Raw genomic sequence first — 24,997 nt, forward strand, 5'->3', positions numbered from 1 at the left:
CTCTCACAAACACACACTACCTCTCACACACACACTGCCTCTCTCACACACACACTACCTCTCACACACACACTGCCTCTCTCACACACACACTACCTCTCACACACACACTACCTCTCACAAACACACACTACCTCTCTCACAAACACACACTACCTCTCTCACACACACACTACCTCTCACAAACACACACTACCTCTCACACACACACTACCTCTCACACACACACTACCTCTCACACACACACACACTACCTCTCTCACACACACTACCTCTCACACACACACACTACCTCACACACACACACTACCTCTCACAAACACACACTACCTCTCTCACACACACACTACCTCTCACAAACACACACTACCTCTCACACACACACTACCTCTCACAAACACACACTACCTCTCACAAACACACACTACCTCTCACAAACACACACTACCTCTCACACACACACTACCTCTCACAAACACACACTACCTCACACACACACACTACCTCTCACACACACACTACCTCTCACACACACACACTACCTCTCACACACACACTACCTCTCACAAACACACACTACCTCTCTCACACACACACTACCTCTCACAAACACACACTACCTCTCACACACACACTACCTCTCACACACACACTACCTCTCACACACACACTGCCTCTCTCACACACACACTACCTCTCACACACACACTGCCTCTCTCACACACACACTACCTCTCACACACACACTACCTCTCACAAACACACACTGCCTCTCTCACACACACACTACCTCTCACAAACACACACTACCTCTCTCACAAACACACACTACCTCTCTCACACACACACTACCTCTCACAAACACACACTACCTCTCGCACACACACACTACCTCTCACAAACACACACTACCTCTCACAAACACACACTACCTCTCGCACACACACACTACCTCTCACAAACACACACTACCTCTCACAAACACACACTACCTCTCACACACACACTGCCTCTCTCACACACACACTACCTCTCACACACACACTACCTCTCGCACACACACACTACCTCTCACAAACACACACTACCTCTCACAAACACACACTACCTCTCTCACAAACACACACTACCTCTCTCACACACACACTACCTCTCACAAACACACACTACCTCTCTCACAAACACACACTACCTCTCTCACACACACACTACCTCTCACAAACACACACTACCTCTCTCACAAACACACACTACCTCTCTCACACACACACTACCTCTCACAAACACACACTGCCTCTCTCACACACACACTACCTCTCACAAACACACACTACCTCTCGCACACACATTCTACCTCTCAAGGCTGCTCCTCAGCATGCTAAACACAGCCTCCGTCCCTTTTCCCCTCAGTCTGAATAGGCTTAGCTGAGGCTAGGAGACCAAATGTTATTATCAGCACTGGCATTTCTTCTTCTAAATGAGTTGCTCTGTCCTCTGTCTGTCCTGATTCTGCTATATCCAAGACCTGACATAGCACTCAGAGTAGTGTATACACATGGTCCAAGACCTGACATAGCACTCAGAGTAGTGTATACACATAGTCCAAGACCTGACATAGCACTCAGTAGTGTATACACATGGTCTAAGACCTGACATAGCATATACACATGGTCGAAGACCTGACATAGCACTCGGTAGTGTATACACATGGTCCAAGACCTGACATAGCGTATACACATGGTCTAAGACCTGACATAGCACTCAGTAGTGTATACACATGGTCCAAGACCTGACATAGCATATGCACATGGTACGAGACCTGACATAGCACTCAGAGTAGTGTATACACATGGTCCAAGACCAGATATAGCACTTAGAATAGTGTATACACATGGTTCAAGACCTGACATAGCACTCAGTAGCGTATACACATGGTCCAAGACCTGACATAGCACTCACTAGTGTATACACATGGTCCAAGACCAGACATAGCACTCAGAGTAGTGTATACACATGGTCCAAGACCAGACATAGCACTCAGAGTAGTGTATACACATGGTCCAAGACCTGACATAGCACTCAGAGTAGTGTATACACAACTATGATGAGATAGTGCAGAGCTATCCTGAGACTTGAAGTATTTTTTCTAATGTCTGAGACTGTCTCTGACCTAGGTCTATTGAAATGTGAGGACAAACTGCAGCTTATGTCAATATATTTCAAACAGGATTGCATTCTTTTTAACTTCTATCTTGCTTTCTGTCTGCTGTTTTCCCTTAACTTTGTGGCTTGCAGGAAAGAATAGAATTGGTAAGAGTTATTCTTCTGTCTGTCGTTGTTGTAGACATGAGGCTTTGTGACTTGTAGCTGCTGTCTGTGTGACCGTGATGTGACGTCCATTATGTTGTGATTGCTTTGTGTTGTGCATCTCATCAATCACCACTATTGAGCTGTCACCTCCCAGAGGTGGGGAACAATGAATCTTGAACAACAAGCTTAGACCTTTTTATTGTAGTTCCTTGTAGGCTACCAAACATCTGAATAAGTGTCTAACATTGGTAAACATCAGACTTGTCATCATTACAAATCATCTGGTTAATGGTTAAATGATTCATCCAATTCAGTGCTGATAAGAATCATCCGCGCACAGAGAATGCTAGTTAATGTAAAAGAGAATTTGATAACATTTGTTCTCATTGACTTCCCTTGCTGAATAAAGGATCTGCCCCCTGGTGGTGTAAAGAGTTACATGACACCTGTGACTTTTTTTATTTAACCTTTATTTAACTAGGCAAGTCAGTTAAGAATAAATTCTTATTTACAATGACGGCCTACACCAGCCAAACCCAGACGACCCTTTGCCAATTGTGCACCGCCCTATGGGACTCCCAATCACGTCCAGTTGTGATACAGCCTGGAATCGAACTAGGGTGTCTGTGGTGGTGCCTCTAGCACTGAGATGCAGTGCCTTAGACCGCTGCGCCCCTCGGGAGCCCCTTCAAACTTCCAGACCTTGCCTGGTTGTGATGTTGACCTTGATCAATCTCCCTGGTCTCCTTCAGGTCCTCCTCCCATGAACGGCCATGACGAGCATCTCTCCTCTGCCTCCATCTTTGAGCATGTGGACCGCATGTCGCGCTCAGCCGACGGCACCCGTCGCCTGTCCAATAAGATTCAGCTGATCGCCATGCAGCCCATGGCTGTCCCGCCCCAGCACCACAGCCCCACTGTCAATGGTATTAACGGCAGAGGGCCAGAGACACACAGCAGCTTTAACAAGGAGGTGAGACACTGACCCACCCACACACTAACACTCTTACTCAGACATGTATACAGGTTACAGTAATGTCAGTCATTACCTTACATGGAGCATGTATAAACAGTAGACGTCTGTGATCCTCTCTATTCTCCCTCCTGTCTGGACATACAGAGAAAATGGATTTTATGTCAATGAGACTAACCTACAGAGTGTAGAAAACATCAGGAACACCTGCCCTTTCATGACATAGACTGACCAGGTGAAAGCTAGGATCCCTTATTGATGTCACTTGTTAAATTCACTTCAATCAGTGTGGATTAAGGAGAGGAGACAGGTTAAAGAATGATTTTTAAGCCTTGATTGTATGTTTGTGTTTGTTTCTGAGGCTGAATGGCAAGACAAAATATTGAAGTGCCTTTGAATGGGGTATGGTAGTATGTGCCAGGCACACCGGTTTGAGTGTGTCAAGAACTGCAACGCTGCTGGGTTTTTCACATCCAACAATTTCCTGTGTGTATCAGGAATGGTCCACCACCCAAAGGACATCCAAACAATTTGACACAACTATGGGAAGCATTGGAGTCAATATGGGCAGCATCCCTGTGGAACGCTTTCAACACCTTGTAGAGGCCATGCCCCAACGAATTGAGGCTGTTCTGAGGGCAAAAGGGGGTGCAACTCAATATTAGGAAGGGGTTCCTCATGTTTTATACACTCAGTGAATATACATCATGGTTAAATGAAATATACATTATGTATAGTAAAGTTGCGTCTGGCCAGGTGTTTCTCACTGCAGTCATGTCTATTATTTAGATCCAGGTGGCGTTGAGGCATAAGTCTGAGATCGAGCACCACCGTAACAAGATCCGTCTGCGGGCCAAGAGGAAGGGTCACTATGACTTCCCTGCCATGGACGACCTGGTAGACAATGGTCTGACCACTGACCCCAAGGACCAGGACCATATCTACCACAAGGCCCAGATGCAGATCGACAAGATCCTGAACCCTGACATCCACATGCCCTCACTGTTCATGGAGCCTAAAAAGAGGTCAGGTTTTTTGGGGGTAGGGGAGGGGTGTGCGTACAGTAGGCAACATGTATCGGAGAAAGTTGCACACTGCAAAAAGTTCAATCTAAGCAAGTCTAAAGATCTGATATTGAGTGATAATTCACTTAAAAAAGGTTTTCTTACCAAGCTAAATGATCAAATATCATATTTCAAGATATTTTTAAAGATATTTCACCTTGATCGTCTTAAGTGTAGTTTTAATAAAATCATTTTATTTGTTTTACCTTTTATTTAACCAGGAAAAACCCATTGAGACCCAGAGTCTCTTTTTCAAGGGAGACATGGCCAAGGCAGCAACAATCAATACATTACATAATTAAAACATACAACAATACAATACAACAACATGATCCTGCCTAAGAAAAGCATTTACACTCCTCTGTAACAGAGTCCACCATCAATATTTTTTATTAATTCAGTGGCACTAACATATCTAGATGAAGCATGGATTGTAGACTATTCCATATGTCTGGTGCACAAGAAGAGAAGGCAGTCTTGCCTAATACTGGCAATGTCCTGGGGACTTTAAGTAGCAACCACTTAGCAGAACAGGTAGGGTAACTGCTGGTGGTGAAGGAGACCAGACTACAGAGGTAAAGAGGGAGTTCACCCAAAAGGGCTTTGTAGATAAACACATACAAATGTATCTTTCTGCACATATAAAGTGAGGTCCAACCTACCATTTGGTACAAGGTGCGATGGTGGGTGAGTGACTTGGCATTTGTAATAAAGCGCAAGGATGCATGATAAACAGAGTCCAGTCTCTGCAAGACGGAAGTTGAATGCATATACACAAGTCACCATAATCAATTACAGAGAGAAAAGTGGCCTGAACAAGCTTCTTTCTATCCATAAGCAAGCCTTATTATGAAAATAAAAACCCAATTTCAATTTAAGCTTTGCCACAAGATTATCCACATGAACGTTAAAGGACAACTTGTCATCCAACCAAATACCTAGGTATTTTTTTATTGAATATCCAAAACATACAATATACTTGTAGTGAGGCCACTCAACTACTATATCATACCAGTCATCCAACAGACTCCCATTCAGAGTGACACACAGAAGCATCCAGGGTCAATGCCCTGCTCAAGGGCACGTTGACAGATCTCCCACCAGGCCAAATATCTAGGTATTTGTAGGAAGACACTTTTTCAATGGATAAGCCACCAGATGTGACAATGCTAATATTCTCTGGCAGAGTGCTAGCTCTGGTAAAGGTAATGAATTTAGTTTTTTGTATATTCAAGACCAGTTTTTCAGTGACTGAGAAGCAGTCTCTTCAACAGCCTGAACCAGAGAAGGAGCACATGAATATATGACTGTATCATCTGTAACTTTGCTGGTTGCATCCCATTTCCCAAATCATGAATAAAAATTGAGAACAACACAGGAGCTAAACGGAACCCTGGGGTACACCTCTATTAATCTCAAGAAAGATAGTTCCTAAATGACTTGCATTACTCTTTTTTTGTTGTTAAAATAAGCAAAATTATCTGCCAATGACGTTAGATAATTTAGCTAGATAATTATTTTTAAGTTAATTATCACTCTTGTGATATCAGTATGTCTGTATGTTTCTCGTTTTAAAACTTATTCTCAAGAGAAATAGTCATCCAGCTATTTTTGCAGATGACTGTCAGAGAAAAATCATTTTTGGAGATGTTCACCATCCAGAAATGTTTTGACAAATTTGTTTTGTTGTGATAACTTTGAACTCTGGAGAAACTTTCAGTGTCTTTCAGATTGTTCCGCATTGCATGCGTTTAGCAGTCACAATGAGGAGAAATCTACCAGTGTGAGAGACATTTTGACATTTGACATTTCCACATTTTGTTATGTTACAGCCTTATTCTAAAATGTATTAAATAAAACATTTTCCTCATCAGTCTACACATAATACCCAATAATGGCAAAGTGAAAACAGGTTTTTAGAAATGGTAGTACATTTATAATAAAATAAAATAAAAACAGAAATAGCTTATTTACATAGGTATTCATACCCTTTGCTATAAGACTCGAAATTGAGCTCAGTTGCGTCCTGTTTCCATTGACCATCCTTGAGATGTTTCTACAACTTGGAGTCCACCTGTGGTAAATTCAATTGATTGGGCATGATTTGGAAAGGTACACACCTGTCTGTATAAGGTCCCACAGTTGACAATGCATGCCAGAACAAAAACAAAGCCATGAGGTCGAAGGAATTGTCCTTAGAGCCCCGAGACAGGACTGTGTCGAGGCACAGATCTGGTGAAGGGTACCAAAACATTTTTGCAGCATTGAATGTCCCCAAGAACACAGTGGCCTCCATCATTCTTAAATGGAAGAAGTTTGGAAACACCAAGACTCTTCCTAGAGCTGGCCGTCCGGCCAAACTGAGCAATCGGGAGAAAGGCCTTGGTTAGGGAGGTGACCAAGATCCTGATGGTCACTCTGACAGAGCTTCAGAGTTCCTCTGTGGAGATGGGAGAACCTTCCAGAAGGACAAACATCTCTGCAGCACTCCATCAATCAGGCCTTTATCGTGGAGTGACCAGACGGAAGCCACTCCTCAGTAAAAGGCACATGACAGCCACCGCTTGGAGTTTGGTCAAAAGGCACCTAAAGATACTTACACCGTGAGGAACACGATTCTCTGGTCTGATGAAAATTGAACTCTTTGGCCTGAATGCCAAGCGTTACATCTGGAGGGCACCTGGCGCCATCCCTATGGTGAAGCATGGTGGTGGCAGCATCATGCTGTGGGGATATTCTTCAGCGGCAGGGACTGGGAGACTAGTCAGGATCAAGGGAAAGATGAATGGAGCAAAGTACAGAGCGATCCTTGATGAAAAACTGCTCCAGACCACTCAGGACCTCAGACTGAGGCGAAGGTTCACCTTCCGACAGGAAAACAACCCTAAGCACTCAGCTAAGACAGCGCAGGAGTGGCTTCGGGACAAGTCTCTGAATGTCCTTGAGTGGCCCAGCCAGAGCCCGGACTTGAACCTGGTTGAACATCTCTGGAGGGACCTGAAAATAGCTGTGCAGCAACACTCCCAATCCAACCTGACAGCTTGAGTGTAACGGGATTCTTCTGTTGAAGGAGAGGCGGACCCAAACGCAGCATGGTTATTGTGATACATCTTTAATAAAGATGAAAATAGAACAATATACAAAAAACAAGAAACCGTGAATAACCGAAAACAGCCCTATCTGGTGTAACAAACACAAAGACAGGAACAATCACCCACAAAACCCAACACAAAACAGGCTACCTAAATATGGCTCCCAATCAGAGACAATGACTAACACCTGCCTCTGATTGAGAACCATATCAGGCCAAACACAGAAACAGACAAACTAGACACACAACATAGAATGCCCACTCAGATCACACCCTGACCAAACAAAACATAGAAACATACAAAGCAAACTATGGTCAGGGTGTGGACTCCGGCCGCAAAACCTGAACCTATTGGGGAGGGTCTGGGTGGGCATCTGTCCGCGGTGGCGGCTCTGGTGCTGGACGTGGCCCCCACTTCACCATAGTCTTAGTCCGCCACATTGTCCGCTTCCGTGGCATCCTAACCACGGCGACCCTTCTAAATGACCCCACTGGACTGAGGGGCAGCTCGGGACAGAGGGGCAGCTCCGTACTGGCTGACGCCTCTGGCAGATCCTGGCTGACTGGCGGCTCTGGCTGATCCTGGCTGACTGGCGGATCCTGGCTGACTGGCTGGCACTGGCGGATCCTGGCGGGACTGGCGGATCCTGGCTGACTGGCGGCACTGGCGGCTCTGGCTGCTCCATGCTGACTGGCGGCTCTGGCTGCTCCATACAAAGCAAACTATGGTCAGGGTGTGACATTGAGAGGATCTCCAGAGAAGAATGAGCGAAACTCCCCAAATACAGGTGTGCCAAGCTTGTAGCGTCAGACCCAAGAAGACTCAGTTGTAATCGCTGCTAAAGATGCTTCAACAAAGTACTGAATAAAGGGTCTGAATGCATTAAAACTTGTTCTGCTTTGTCATTATAGGGTATTGTGTGTAGATTGAGGGGATGAAAACCATTTATTCCATTTTAGAATAAGGCTGTAACAAAATGTGGAACTATTCAAGGGGTCTGAAAATGTTCCAAATGCACTGTATAACATATTGTAAAAATGCTCCTTCAGTTTGCAAACATGTTAGGGAAACAGAAAAAGCTATCTCCCTTAAATAATAAACCCTGAACAGTCTGATGTCTCTGTTCAAATTGCTGGGATTCCATTCCAAACGACCAGTAGATGATTCCTGGCCTACAAGTTTTGATTCTGTCTCTGTGGTTGCATCTGGAATAGAGCCCTAATCCCTATATAGCGCACTACTTTTGAGTGTACTTCTTTTGAGTGCACTATAGGGAATAGGGTGCCATTTTCAGACCAAGTGGTCAATATTTGTGAGCTATAGGGAATAGGGTGCCATTTTAGTGTGTTGTCGATGTGTGTTTTCTCTTCCATGAAGTGAGGGAAGCAACTGTATGTAAAGGTGGGCTACTACTCTGTATTGACATGTGTCTCTCAGTGGCAGAGGGAGGCGTTCTCCCAAGCAGAGGAAGAAGCACCAGCTGAACGGCAGCCTGACTGACGCAGACAAGGACCGGCTCATCTCCAACGACAGTGACGGCACCTACAGGAAATACCCTGGGGTCAACAACGTGGCCTATGTGGTGGGTATACCTGTGGAACATATTGTATACACCAGTGGAGGCTGGTGGGAGGAGGACTGACTCATTGTAATGGCTGGAATGGGAAATGGAACCGAATCAAACATATGGAAGCCATGTTTGAGTCCGTTCCATTTATCCCATTCTATATTCCTTCTATAGCTCCTCCCACCAGCCTCCACTGGTACACTCACACAGACAAACCACTCACACAGACAAACATACATCAATATTCCTCCAATGGAGATCTCAACCAGAGCAAGGATAAAAGGGTGCTTTAAAAGTCAGTGCCATAATGTTAACAGAGAGAGATGGTCCGGGTCCAGACGTAACATACTGTAACATTAAACATGAATGTTCATTTCTCCCCTCTCCTCTCTTAACATTAGTAATACATTAGAAAAATTGAGTCTCTTATTGTCAGAGTTAGTACGGTCAAGAAAATCCTGTCATGGAATTTTAAAATAGTATTTTCCAGGCCTGGAAAATTTTGGGAAATGATCAAATCTGAAAAGTTTTGGAAAAGTCATGGAAATTCATTTAATAATTTCTGTTAATGTTATTTATTTTATCAATCAACTAAAAATCAACATATCAGCCATGGTCAGAATGACACTTCAGCAGTCTGTGTTTGCAAGACGAGTGGGCCGTCGGACATTGCAGCATCAGGTAGACCTAGCCTATAAAATATGATACAGAACAGCCAAACTATGTAGCCATTTTAAAACAAATGTTGTACCCTCTAGTTAACTGATAGCATGTATAATTGTTTTCGTCATCTCCCCAAAAACTTTCCACCGACATCACAAATAAGGCCATACAAAGTAGATGTACTTTTTTTAACGATTCATATGATTAATTTAAACAATTATTTTTGACAAAACAAACAATTCACTTCGCCTTTGTATTAGTTGGGATTCGGTTCAATCGTGGTGACTCTAATCATTTGAATCAAAATCATTTTTGATTCTTGAACATTAATTTTAGGAAAAATATTAGATTTGATGATGCCTCCAGTTGATTTGGGCATCCAGTGTATTGGCATCAAACGTATTTGGTTGTAATGTTGCAGTGTTTTACATCACGGGTGGTCAACCATCATCCAGGAGCGCTAATGGGTGCGCAGGGTTTTATTCCAGTCCCCCTCTGACAAACTACATTTTAGAAATGAGCTTCTCAACCAGACCTTGATAAACTGGCTCTGATGTGTTTGAGCAGGGCTTGATCAAAAGCCTGCACACCCAATTTCTCTCCAGACTGAGGGTTGATCACATGTGTTTTATACAGTTGCCTAACAGGTATTCTACTTTGGGGGGGGGGGTTAAGTTCCTTGCTCAACAACAGGAGAGGGTATGGGATCAGAGAGCAGGCGCACAGTGTCTATATCACATTACACTTACTTTTGTATACGTACATAGAGACGCCGCCAATCGTTGGTCATGGAAATTTGGTTAAATGTCGTGGGGAAGTAATGAAATTCCATCTCAAAATGTGTATGAACCCTGTATTGTTCCCAGTCGGACCCTGACCAGGCCCCAGAGTCTGCGACCCCCTCCCCCAACGACGACGTGTTCCTGGGCCCCATCTCGCCCCCACCGGGGCACGCCCCTCCCCGCCCCCTACATGCCCCCAGCCCTCCATCGAGGAGGCCAGGCAGCAGATGCACTCCCTGCTGGACGATGCCTTCGCCCTGGTCTCCCCCACCTCCCAGGGCAGCACGGCCGGCATCACCCTGCCCGGTGTCAACTCCAACCCCCCCAGCTCCAGCCCCCCACCTCGTGGTGGAGCCCGCCCCTGGGGTACTACCTACCCAGCCCTGAGCCCGTTCTCCTCAGTAAGTACTAGGCCTTTCAATAGACCTATTGATTACCTAGCACAACTGTACTGTAAATGTGACTTCAGCCTGCTCTGGAATACTCTAGATATAGGTTCTGATTTAAATTAACTCTGATTATATTAGAAAGATTTACAATATTATATACACTGAGTATACCAAACATTAGGAACACCTTCCTAATATGGAGCATCACCCCCCTATTTGCCCTCAGAACAGCCTCAATTTGTCAGGGCATAGGCTCTACAAGGTGTCGAAAGCGTTCCACAGGGATGTTGGCCCATGTTGACTCCATTGCTTCCCACAGTTCTGTCAAGTTGGCTGGATGTCCTTTGGGTCGTGGACCATTTTTGATACACACAGGAAACATTTGTGTGTGGAAAAACCCAGCAGCTTTGTAGTACTTGACACAAACTGGTGCGCCCTCTAAATGGCACACGTACACAATTGTCACACGTGTGTGACTGGCACACGTGTCTCAATTGTCTCGAGGCTTAAAAATGCTTCTTTAACCTGTCTCCTCCCCTTCATCTACAATGATTCAAGTGGATTTAACAAGTGACATCAATAATATTTTTTAATTGTTATTTAACTAGGCAAGTCAGTTAAGAAGAAATTCTTATTTACAATGACGGCCTACCCTGGCCAACGCTGGGCCCATTGTGCGCCACCCAATCACGGCCAGATGTGATGTAGCCTGGATTCAAACCAGGCACTACAGTGACGACTCTTGCACTGAGAGTGACGACTCTTGCACTGCGCCACTCGGGAGGCCAATAAGGGATCATAGATTTCACCTAGATTCACCTGGTCAGTCTGTCATGGAAAAAGCAGGTGTTCTTAATGTTTTGTATACTCAGACGAAGGAGCAGTATATCATAAATTGTGTATATGAATCAGGGAGTTTCCAGTCCTGATGCAACGGCTTCAAACAAATGCCAACACTATATTTATAGTGGATATGCCATCGCTTTAGATTTACACTGCATTCCTTTCTTAAATATAACACTGTCTGCTGTTCAAAATTCATTTTAGGGCATTTGAAGCAAGACCAGAACATATATGCTGCAGATTATAGGCTATTTGATCAGAGCAAATAGTCTATTCAGCTGCTCTAAATAAATATTTTCTTAGACCGTTCCTGTTTTGTTTTATAAAGTTCACCCCCAGTCATTTGAAATGAATTCAGAGAGTAAGAGCTCTGTCTAAAACCAGCCCAATATATAACCAGTTAGCTAGCTCAGGTGTAGAAAGAGTTCTGAATTCCTCTGTTCTGGTTCAAATAACATCCAACAGAAACCAGAAAAGCCTTTCCTGCAAAACCCCCATTACTGTGCTGTACGATTCTAGACTCTCAGCCAAAATGTATCAAAGGGTAATGTAAAATTCAGTCAATAGAAATATCCATGTTATGCTCCAGCTTTATCTTGATTTATTCTGGGTTATTGGGTGATATCTGTTTTGATTGTACATGATCTGCAAGCTTCAGTGATGTCCCTGGAGTCTACCCAGTGTCTGTGTCTTTGTCCTGACAATATGCCTGTTTCTCTCCTCAGAGATACGCTGAGTTAGGAATGTCCCCTCCTTCACTCCAAGGCTTACTACAGAGGTGAGTAGCTTACCATAGAGATACAATATCATGTGTATATGCATCATAATATGTTATTGAATGTAATACTATGTGTAGATAACTAACTCTGAGAGAAAAGGAGGAGTATTTTGTTATTAAGTTTTCCTCAGATGACTCTAGGCTACATTGATCCATACATTATCTATAGTTATTTAGTTAGGGGATGCTCTCCCTTGCAGGTGTCTATCCGCAGGCCAAACATGATTTAGTCTGGACCATCTTTATTTGATGGGCTCCTAACTGCCCAATAAAACACAGACATGGTGGCGATTGCTTTGGTCGATCTTCTTTTGGATAATTTATTAGTTTACACACCCACGCAAATACTTATATGGAGAGACACACGTGTACACGTCACACACACAAACACACATACCACACACTGAAATATTGACCGACACTTCTGTACAGTTGATACACGATACAATGGAAGCTATGATATTGTTCTGTAGGAGCAGTATTTGAGATTGTGTGTATTTCAGACAGGGCCTGGGCTCCAACTACCCACCAGGTGACCCAGGACATGTTGACCAGCTCCCTCCAGAGAGCCACTACTCCACCAGAGGCCTGTACACTGAAGACCTGCCCTCCTCTACCAGGCCACGGCCAGTAGGGGGCACCACAGGTACACATACGCGTGCGTGCATGCACTCACACACACACACACACACACACATACACACATACACACACAGCTCACCATTCACTGAATGTATGCCATTGTGTTTAACCCAGACCACTCACCCCCTCCCATAAACCTGCCAGCCTCAAACAGCCTTGTCTCTATTGAATCATTAAAGAGTCTGGGGTTGGCTGTTGGCTTGCTGTGAGAGTTCATATACAGTTGAAGTCGGAAGTTTACATACACTTACGTTGGAGTCATTAAAACTCGTTTTTCAACCACTCCACTTCTTGTTAACAAACTATAGTTTTGGCAAGTCGGTTAGGACATCTACTTTGTGCATGAAACAAGTCATTTTTACAACAATTGTTTACAGACAGATTATTTCACTTATAATTCACTGTATCACAATTCCAGTGGGTCAGAAGTTTACATACACTAAGTTGACTGTGCCTTTAAACAGCTCGGAAAATCCCTGAAAATGATGTCATTGCTTTAGAAGCTTCTGATAGGCTAATTGACATCATTTGAGTCAATTGGAGGTGTACCTGTGGATGTATTTCAAGGCCTACCTTCAAACTCATTGCCTTTTGTTGATCTCATGGGAAAATCAAAGGAAATCAGCCAAGATCTCAGAAGAAACATATTGTAGCCCTCCACAAGTCTGGTTCATCCTTGGGAGCAATTTCCAAATGCCGAAGGTACCACGTTCATCTGTACGAGCAATAGTATGCAAGTATAAACACCATGGGACCACGCAGTCGTCATACCGCTCAGGAAGGAGAAGCATTCTGTCTCCTAGAGATGAATGTACTTTGGTGCCACAAGTGCAAATCAATCCCAGAACAACAGAAAAGGACCTTGTGAAGATGCTGGAGGAAACAGGTACAAAAGTATCTATATCCACAGTAAAACGAGTCCTATATAGACATAACCTGAAAGGACACTCAGCAAGGAAGAAGCCACTGCTCCAAAACCGCCATAAAAAAGTCTGACTGCTGTTTGCAACTGCACATGGGGGCAAAGATCATACTTTTTGGATAATGACCATCGTTATGTTTGGAGGAAAAGGGGGAGGCTTGAAAGCCGATGAAAACCATCCCAACCGTGAAGCACGGGGGTTGGAGCATCATGTTGTGGGGGTGCTTTGCTGCAGGAGGGACTGGTGCACTTCACAAAATGGATGGCATCATGAGGATGGAAAATTATGTAGATATATTGAAGCAACATCTCAAGACATCAGTCAGGAAGTTAAAGCTTGGTTGCAAATGGGTCTTCCAAATGGACAATGACCCCAAGCATACTTCCAAAGTTGTGGCAAAATAGCTTAAGGACAACAAAGTCAAGGTATTGGAGTGGCCATCACAAAGCCCTCAATCCTATAGAAAATTTGTGGGCAGAACTGAAAAAGCGTGTGTGAGCAAGGAGGCCTACAAATCTGACTCAGTTACACCAGCTCTGTCAGGAGGAATGGGCCAAAATTCACCCAATTTATTGTGGGAAGCTTGTGGAAGGCTACCTCAAACGTTTGACCCAAGTTAAACAATTTAAAGGCAATGCTACCAAATACTAATTGAGTGTATGTAAACTTCTGACCCACTGGGTATGATGAAAGAAATAAAAGCTGAAATAAATAATTCTCTCTTCTATTATTCTGACATTTCACATTCTTAAAATAAAGTGGTGATCCTAACTGACCTAAGACAGGGAATTTTTACATGGATTAAATGTCAGGAATTGTGAAAAACTGAGTTTAAATGTATTTGGCTAAGGTGTATGTAAACTTCCGACTTCAACTCTATATGTGGACTGCCTGGTGGAGTGCTGGTGCTGCACAGAGTGCATTTCAACTGAAGGATTGCATCAAATCATATTAGAAGTGACAGCGGATTAAGTATAGAAAATGGCTGAGGGTTGATGTGTTTTGTGTGTGTGTGTGCGCGTATCTGTTTGTAGGTAACCAGCTCAATCACCTGAACCAGGTGGATCTTGGGAGCCGGATCAAGGGGGGGTACCCATTAGGTGGCAGGGCACCTCCAGGTCAGACTGGAGGCTCAGGCTGGGCACCCTACTCTGACGGTGACTTCAGACCCACCAGAGACCCTGTGAGTCCTGCTCTGGCTTCACACTGCCTTATGAGACTTACTGTACCTCCATTTTCCTCTTCAAGCTGTCCTCTAAATATATAGGACAATGGCATGCTTGTTGTTCTATGCTCTATTGCTGCTGCATATCTGTTTGACTTCTGTAGATCTGGATGTTGGTTCTGTCTGTCTTTGGCTATGCCAGATTAAGTGATATGACATGCTATTCTATAAAATCCTTTCTCCGTAATTAATATTACCTGATTGAGCTAATCATGTAAATGTAATTAACTAGAGAGTCGGGGCACCACAAAATAATATTTATAGAGCTGTTCTTCCGAATAAACTCTTAAAGACCTAGTAATATTTTACATCAATAGCAGTCAATATTAATCTTCACCTTAATTCAGTCTCATCTGAAAATTGTAAATTCTTGGTTATCTTCACGAACCCTGGCTAACAAGTTGAATTAGCAATACAAAATTGGGTTTAATTATTTATTTACTAAATACCTAACTAATCACACAGAATTACATATACAAAGAATGAATCATACCTTGATTGCAAATTACGTCAAAAAGGAAAACATCCCTAGCGGGCAGAACAGATATGACAACTGGTTACACAAAAGAAAAGGGGCTGGGTTTGAGTGAAGGAGCGGGAAGACTGAGGGACAAAGGGAAGAAGCTGTGCCCGCGTAATTACAGTATCTTATGCATTCTAAATTACCGCCCATTTGGAAAATGAAATAAATATTTACTCTGAGCTGCACTTCGGTAGGTTGGTGGTAGATGGAAGGCCGTGTTGCCAAACCAAGTTCTTTGTCCTTTGAAGAATGTCTCTGGTGGTCAATTGGTTACGTTGTAGTAACATCTTTGTGTGGTAGATGGGATACTCTGTCTGTTCTTTCCTAGCCCGCGTTTGCAGCTGCTGTTGCTAACTCAACAGCTAGGAGGTATCACTTCTATAGTGAATAAGAGTTCAAAGTTCATACCATTCACAACCAAAGCTCACGCTGAGGTTGGCTTAGTTCTGTAGTTGACATGTTAGTCCTTTTAATGCAGAGGCTGTAGACCTCACGTACTTGGAACAGGAGGTTATATTGTCGTCAAGGCTTTATATAGGAAGGGAGAGGAGGGCGTGTTTGAAACGTTTTATAACCTATGTCCCTTCACAGGGGTGAGCTACTCATTGAGCAGAGCCCTAACCTTATGAAAACCCAAATCTCTCATTTGGAAGCTAAAATTACATTTAATCTCTTCACCAATAATTTTATATTCAAACATTTAAATTGAACAACAATTGCATGTGAATCCGATAACTACAATGTGCAGACCTTCCACTGTAGAGTTTATGTCATCTTATCATTGATGAGAATGTCTCAGATGACAACCGAACTGACATCATATTCATTAAGTACCATCGCATATGTTCAATTGGTCAGATTACCAGAATATATTTAATTTCCCCCCACCTTCTGATGTTCCCAGAATCTCTATGTTAACCAAGGGATTTTCAAATTTCACATCAGTAGGGTAGAGAGAGGAAAAATGGGGGAAGAGGTATTTATGACTGTCATAAACCTACCCCCAGGCCAACATCATGACAGTTCACTCTAGTTCTTCTACCTCCCAGCTGTCAATCTGTACATGAACTATCCCTTAATATATATCGATAAGTGTAGTGATATGTCCTCTTTTCTCCTTTAACTCTTCTCTTTTTCCTCTTCTTCGTTCCCTCCTTCCCTGTGTGCTTCAGGTTCTTCTGGGCTACCCTGACTCCTCCTCCTCTATGTTCCAGATGCCTAGTAGGAGTTCCCTAAGGGAGCCCTCTGCCCACCTGGACATCTACCCCCCCGAGGAGTCCTCTCCCCCCAACCACTCCTCAGCCTCCCTCATCAAGGCCATCAGGGAGGAGCTGCTGCGCCTCTCTCAGAAACAGCAAGCCATGCCCAGTTACCACAGCTGAGACAGACGGCCTCCTCTGGTCCTCAATGAACCTCTACTGCTACATCCACCAGTCATATCGCTGCCCATGCCTGCCTGCTCCAACCTAGCAATGCTTCCCATGGAAGTTCCTTTGTACAGGAGAGAGACAGTACTCCTGGGCTGCGTCAAGGTGGCTATTGGCAAACTAGTCCAAACTGAATGAGATGACATCATATATGCCACTAGTAGCCTAAGCATAGATGGGGTCATTATATGAATGACCTGTTCTCTAAGCTCTGGCTCTCTGACCCAGACCCCTGTCTCTGACCCAGACTGTCCTATAGCATACAGTGTACTACAGTATAAGTGACCCTAGAGGTTTAAGGGAGAAGGTGTGAACTGAATGGTTGGCCATGACCACTGATCCCTGCCCAGTTGTTTTTAATTTGAGGTGTTGTTGCTTTTGTTCTTTTTAAACAGCAGTCTAGAATGTGTGTGTGTGATGATGATGATAATAAGCAATGTGGTTTGATATTCTCTCTCATACTGCCTTGACATCCTAACAATATTTTACAGTACAGTGGTCTTTCTCTATCAGTAGGACATCTTTCATTTAGGCTCCAAACATTGATACCATGTTACCTTTTAACGGTGATGCTTCTTACCATTACTATACAGGTTTTGTTTTTGAAGAGGCTCTTCTCCTCCATCATCTTCTGGTGCATCTTTAAACGCGTTGTGTTTTCTGCCATGATATTGAGGGGTGATATGCACACTCCATGAAAGCAGTTGTCCCAGGTGCTGGATATACACACTCCATGAAAGCAGTTGTCCCAGGTGCTGGATATACACACTCCATGAAAGCAGTTGTCCCAGGTGCTGGATATACACACTCCATGAAAGCAGTTGTCCCAGGTGCTGGATATACACACTCCATGAAAAGTCCCAGGTGCTGTCCCAGGTGCTGGATATACACACTCCATGAAAGCAGTTGTCCCAGGTGCTGGATATACACACTCCATGAAAGCAGTTGTCCCAGGTGCTGGATATACACACTCCATGAAAGCAGTTGTCCCAGGTGCTGGATATACACACTCCATGAAAGCAGTTGTCCCAGGTGCTGGATATACACACTCCATGAAAGCAGTTGTCCCAGGTGCTGGATGAAGCTGTTCTACATTGTTTTACGCCTTGAGCCACACAATGCCTTGTGTTGTGACAGAGTGAGTCAGTTCAACTGTCTCAATCTACTATACAGCTAAGGTCAGAGTTCGGGGGGACAACACTAGACACAAAGAGCTGCAATAATTATACTGCAGCAACTCCCAAACATTATTATTTATTTGACCAGGAAGGGCTCATTGAGATTTGAAATCTCTTTTTCAAGAGCGTCCTGGCAAAGATGAGCAGCACCAAGTCATTACACCATAACAGACAAACTACAAGTAATCTAGTAAAAACCACAGGGATATAACAAAATCATAAAACAACAAAGGCATTCCAAGGCGATGGCGCAGAGTACATAAAAGCCCTTTTACCAAATTCAGTTTGGACATTTGGAACAGTTAGCAGGATTAAGTCCTGCGAACGAAGAGAGTACCCACCACATTTCTGGGGAAAAAATGCCCAAATAAAATGGTAATAAACATTACTTTACCAATGCAACTACATTGACTTTGTTGTCAACATCTTCAGCACAATGTCCACATTTGACCTTATATATCCAGGTTGTTGAGGATGCTACCTTGTTAAGACTTTAACTTCCAACATATGGTGAACCTATATGACAACATTATTTCTAAAGTTATTACACTAAGATCATTTATTGTGTATAATAATTAATTTGTGGCATTTTATAAAATGTTCTGACCTGCAAACAAATCAAAGTGATTGACAGTACCTTTATATGCAGATTGCAGCGCCTATTCAATTTTATTAAGCTAATAGATCCAGGCATGCAATCTGATCTATTTAATTCACTGTATGCAAACTACTGGGTTGCACTTGGCTTTTCTCAGTGAATATCCTTCAAGTCACACCAACTGAAATGTAATTGAAAGATTCATAGGTCAAGTCAATTATGCATTGTATTGCTGAAGGAAATGCAGTATTTTCTCAGCTGAGAAACAGGGTCAGTGCTCACACTCGTTCAATCTCCAGGGTATTCTTCATCTATTTCCTCCTTTTTCCACGCAGTATTGAAATGTTCAGCTACATGTACTGGGTTTTAATTGTTCACAGTTTACTGCTCAGTCAATCTGTCAACTTGAGATGTTTTGTGCATATTATGTTATTTTTATTCTTGAATGGACTTGCCTCGTGTTTTATTTCCTCCATTTGTCTTTGTTCAATATTTTTTTTTACATTTTGTTCAGTAACATTTTCAACAAACTCCACACACATTGCTTTGCTGTGGGCATTGAAGTGATATTTCATTTCAATAAAATAAAAGAGAAATTATTGATTTTAGTTGTAGGGTTAAACTACATTTATTCACTGACTTGGATGAATTAATACTATATCAGTGTTGAACATTGTCCCAAATACTGTATATCCCAGTTTCACTCCACAACACTCTTATCCAAAGCAACTTACAGGAGCAATTAGGGTTAAGTGCCTTGCATAAGTGAACATCGACAGATTTTTCTCCTAGTCAGCTCAGGGATTTGAACTAGTGGCCTTGTGGTTACTGGCCTAACACTCTTAACCACTAGGCTACCTGCACCGGCTACAGTACTGTACACCAGACAATAACTACTATGGCTCCTCATGACCAACATGTACCTTATGGATCCCCCTCCCTTTGGCGCTCTCATACTAATGTCCCCCATCCTGTCTCATTCTACTTGCCTGTCTGTCTGTTCGAGAGTCTTAACCAGGCTCTGTTCACTCCAACAACCACTGACTGTTTTGGATCATAGTACAGTATGGCATTTTGTAACTACTGTAGTCTCAATATTAAGTTAAAGGATTTTCTCTCAACAAGGGTTCTATAGGTCTTAACAGTTGGTGCTAAAGTGTGTGGTTTAGCACCATCTAATATTCAACACTGTTTCTGGATGTACCCATTTGCACCCATGCAGTTAGATTGTAAACTGAGTTACCTGTAGTGATTTCACTCCTAGTTGGTCTGATTGGCTTCATTCACAACACTGTGCTGTACCATACTGTACCGGAAAAGAGTGTCTGTTAAATGACAACAATGTACAATGTACTGTATGCCTCCACCTGCTGGTTCTGCAACTCCCATGCACATCTCTCAGATTTAGTGAGAGATGTTTTCCCTTTGTTTTTGACTGTTGTCTTGTTTTATTGTGAAGATCATACTTTGTGTTGGCTGGACCAACCATGTTTAATGTGTTTGACTTGTTGCATGTTTCATTCATGTTCACTACTGTTCTAAAGTTTGGGGTCACTTCGAAATGTCCTTGTTTTTCAAAGAAAAGCACATTTTTCAGAAATACAGTGTAGACATTATTAATGTTGTAAATGACTATTGTAGCTGGAAACGACTATTTTTTGTTATGGAATATCTACATAAGTGTACAGAGGCCCATTATCAGCATCCATCACTCCTGTGTTCCAGTGGCACGTTGTGTTAGTTGATCCAAGTTGGTCCTTTTAAAAGGCAGAGTTGCAAAGAAAAAGCCATATCTCAGACTGGCCAATAAAAGATTGAGATGGGCAAAAGAACACAGACACTGGACAGAGGAACTCTGCCTAGAAGGCCAGCATCCCAGTCGCCTCTTCACTGTTGACGTTGAGACTGGTGTTTTGCGGGTACTATTTAATGAAGCTGCCAGTTGAGGACTTGTGAGGAGTCTGTTTCTCTAACTAGACACAAATGTACTTGTTCTCTTGCTCATTTGTGCACCGGGGCCTCCCACTCCTCTTTCTATTCTGATTAGAGCCAGTTTGCGCTGTTCTGTGAAGGGTGTAGTACACAGCGTTGTATGAGATCTTCAGTATCTTGGAAATTTCTCACATGGAATAGCCTTCATTTCTCAGAACAAGAATAGACTGATGAGTTTCAGAAGAAAGTTCTTTGTTTCTGGCCATTTAGAGCCTATAATCAAAGCCACAAATGCTGAAGCTCCAGATACTCAACTAGTCTAAAGAAGGCCAGTTTTATTGCTTTTTTAATCAGCACAACAGCTTTCAGCTGTGCTAACATAACTGCAAAAATGTTTTTCTAATGATCAATTAGCCTTTTAAAATGATAAACTTGGATAAGCTAACACAATGTGCCACTGGAACACAGGAGTGATGGTTGCTGAAAATGGGCCTCTGTACTCCTATGTAGATATTCCATTTTAAAATCTGACGTTTCCAGCTACAAGAGTCATTTACAACATTAACCATGTCTACACTGTATTTCTGATCAATTTGATGTTATTTTAATGGTCGATAAAATGTGCTTTTCTTTCAAAAAGGACATATCTAAGTGACCCAAAACTTTTGAACAGTAGTGCAAGGCTGTGTGTGGTTTGTTTTCCATTTGTGTTGTGCATGCTGTTCCAAAAGAAACGCTTTTAAAAAACAATGAAACCCAAGTTGCATGTGTCCTAAGTTACTTAATACTGTGGTATTCTATCGCCATGAGTATAACATGCAACTGATTAAGAAGCAAAACATATTTCATTCTCACATAACATCTGCTTATCATTCTAATTTTCCCCTGAAAGTATTTTGTAAAAATGATAATTACGTATTTTGCAGAGCACACAATTCCTCTGTATATGCTGTTTATTTCTTAATACAGTTATCTTAGCAGTGCTGTTTCATCCAGGGGGGTTCATTTGTTTTCATAGGCTGCTACAGTAATGCAGTGATGTCTGAATACGTTAAGTACCAGATGCAACCACACGGTGGTGCCATCTCATTACAAAATACCATGTGGTGAGCTTCATTCACTTCTAAACAAAGAGAACTCTCTGTTGAAAGTGAGGTCATCACTCTTGTAAGAGGGGTGAGTGTGTGTTTGAGTAAATATGTAGTTCACAGGAGATAGGTGGCACCTTTTATTGGGGAGAACAGGCTCGTGGTAATGACTGGAGCAGAATCAGTGGAATGGTATCAAATACATCAAACATGGTTTCCAGGTGTTTGATGCCATTACATTTGCGCCGTTCCAGACATTATGAGCCGTCCTCCCCTCAGCAGCCTCCACTGGTGTAGTTGTGTGTGTGGCATCATTTAGCCTAACACAGATACTTGAGAATGTACAAAATGTTCTCCCTTTAAACATTTTAGACCCTGGCAACAATGAGGGAGTGAGGAGAATGTGTTAAGCATGAATGGATGAATGTGCATCTGTAGCCTCCAGGCATCAATGTCATGTGTCGTGATAAACAGTGATAAACAGTGTAGGTGCATAACTGCTCATAAGAGATGTGGAATCAGCAAAGGTACAGTATCAAAACTTAAAACTGTACGCATTGTTACCAATGGAAACCCACTCCACTCACTACTAAGACAACCCAAGCCTATCATAATGTAGGCTACTGTTGGTTTCCAGTACATTTACATTGTTGCCTTTTTGAAGTGTGGTTGCTAGGACACAGACCCCCTAGAGCTCCCAGCCTCCCACTGTGTTTACCATCTCATTCACAGGGTTAGTAGCATTGACAGTAGCTAATGTGCTCCTATGTTGCACAAGCTGCACTTACAACAAAGTCGGCTCAGGTGCTTTAGCATGGTAGTACGGAGGGAGGGGTGAATGGGGATTGATGACTGATTTGGGTGACAGGTGTCAATGATATTGACTACCAGTCTGTCATGTACGATAGAACATTCCCTTGAGGGAATCCAATAGTAAAGAAATGTGAAGATACATGTTTCAAAATTGCCCTTTGAATGTAGTCTGCTACAGTACAGTGTTTTCACACCAGACAATACACTACCCATTACAATTGACTGAATATCATATTTCCATCATTTTCATCCCATGTGTGATCAAAGGTGTGATCTTTGAAGGAATATTTCACAATGTTTAGTTGGCACTAGTTTGTATCAAGCCTGTCTTGAGCATTCGGCCATAGGTTCTCATCGGCATCGCTCTAAATATCCTCTAAAATCTTTTAGCATGGCGAATCCAAGCCTGACATACAGTGACTGAGTGTTTAAAACATTAAGAACACCTTCCTAATATTGAGTTGCAACCCCTCCCCTTTGCCCTCAGAACAGCCTCAGTTCATCGGGGCATGGACTCCACAAGGTGTCGGAAGCGTTCCACAGGGATGCTGGCCCATATTGACTCCAATGCTTCCCACAGTTGTGTCAAATTGACTGGATGTCCTTTGGGTGGAGGACCATTCTTTATACACACGGGAAACTGTTGTTTGTGAAAAACACAGCAGTCTTGCAGTTCTTGACACAAACTGGTGTGCCTGGCACCTACTGCCGGGTAGCCTAGTGGTTAGACTGTTGGACTAGCAACTGGAAGGTTGCAAGTTCAAACCCCCAAGCTGACATGGTACAAATCTGTTGTTCTGCTCCTGAACATCTTCCACCTGTATTGTACTTATTTGTCTATTTGGATCCACATTAGCTTCTGCAGAAGCAGCAGCTACTCCTTCTGGAGACCACAAAACACACAAAATGTGACAAGTAACAAAACACTGATACATTGATAGACAAGGACAGTCACACAAATGTAACATACTGTACAATGATACAAACAATACAACTAAATACAAACAATACAACTAAAAAACAATACAACTAAATACAAACAATACAACTAAAAAACAATACAAACAATACAACTAAATAACAATACAACTAAAAAACAATACAACTAAATACAAACAATACAACTAAAAAACAATACAACTAAAAAACAATACAACTAAATACAAAAATACCACTAAAAAACAATACAAACAACACAACTAAAAAACAATACAAACAATACAACTAAAAAAGCAATACAAACAACACAACTACAAACAATACAACTAAAAAACAATACAAACAGTACAACTAAAAAACAATGCAAACAATACAACTATTGAAATAATGTATTGTATTATAGTGGTCCTGTATGTGGCTCAGTTCATAAGAGCATGGCACAAGCACCACCAGAGTTGTGGGTTTGATTCCCACTAGGGTCACATACCAAAATGTGTGGACTGTTGTCACTTTGGATATAAGTGTCTGCTACGTAAATTGCATACTGTATAATACAGTATGAAATTTGTATACTGTATGCCATCAAAACTACTTCATTTTGGATACATGTTTACTGTATAGGGGATGCATTTCTTTCTTGTTTTGGACTTTCTGGATTATTTACATATTAGTGTTGAATAAGACAAAGTATTACTGAACTGTAGGAGCTACAAACACAAGCATTTCAATGCACTTGCTGTAATATCTTCTTATCTGTGTACAGGACCAAAACACTTTAATTTTTATTTGATCTCTGATCTTGTCAAAAATGTACTGTGAAGTAAAATCATAATTGTTCTCATCATAGTACTACACCCTCCTTAGCCCAGCCCTGTCATCATGCTGCTTCTGCTCGGCGTCCTGTAGGGGCCAGGAACTCTGTAGTAATCCTGTCTGTCCTGGAGGGGCCTGGACCCTGTAGTAATCCTGTCTGTCCTGGAGGGGCCTGGACCCTGTCTGTCTGTGAGGTGGCCGTGGCAGACATGAGAAGAGGAGGAGAGAAGGCTGGGTCTATCTGGATCATGATGGGCTAATTACTGCCATAGTGCTGAGTGCTGGTGGGGAAGGAAAAGGAGAGCTCGCTAGAGCTGACAGCGTTACTGACTGCTCCGTTGTAGGAGGAGCCACCCCTCAGCTTGACGGATATTTCTCCTGACCTTGGAGAAAGCAGAGAGAGAGAGAGAGAGAGAGAGAGAGAGAGAGAGAGAG

At 42.7% G+C, this 24,997-nt stretch overlaps 1 protein-coding gene across 1 annotated transcript in view; it reads left to right on the forward strand.

The window, feature by feature from the left end:
- LOC112219002 (UPF0606 protein KIAA1549) overlaps positions 1 to 15,209 on the forward strand; it is an 80,872-nt gene extending 65,663 nt beyond the window's left edge. The window contains exons 14-20 of the mRNA XM_042301659.1: positions 3,063 to 3,283; positions 4,073 to 4,308; positions 8,877 to 9,021; positions 10,536 to 10,852; positions 12,409 to 12,461; positions 12,965 to 13,107; positions 15,061 to 15,209. Coding sequence (XP_042157593.1) covers positions 3,063 to 3,283; positions 4,073 to 4,308; positions 8,877 to 9,021; positions 10,536 to 10,838 — 905 coding nt within the window. The 3' untranslated portion in view covers positions 10,839 to 10,852; positions 12,409 to 12,461; positions 12,965 to 13,107; positions 15,061 to 15,209. The remainder of the gene's footprint in view (positions 1 to 3,062; positions 3,284 to 4,072; positions 4,309 to 8,876; positions 9,022 to 10,535; positions 10,853 to 12,408; positions 12,462 to 12,964; positions 13,108 to 15,060) is intronic.
- Positions 15,210 to 24,997: the final 9,788 nt, after the last annotated feature.

Source organism: Oncorhynchus tshawytscha, linkage group LG19, assembly GCF_018296145.1.
Source record: "Oncorhynchus tshawytscha isolate Ot180627B linkage group LG19, Otsh_v2.0, whole genome shotgun sequence".
Classification (NCBI taxonomy): Eukaryota; Metazoa; Chordata; class Actinopteri; order Salmoniformes; family Salmonidae; genus Oncorhynchus; species Oncorhynchus tshawytscha.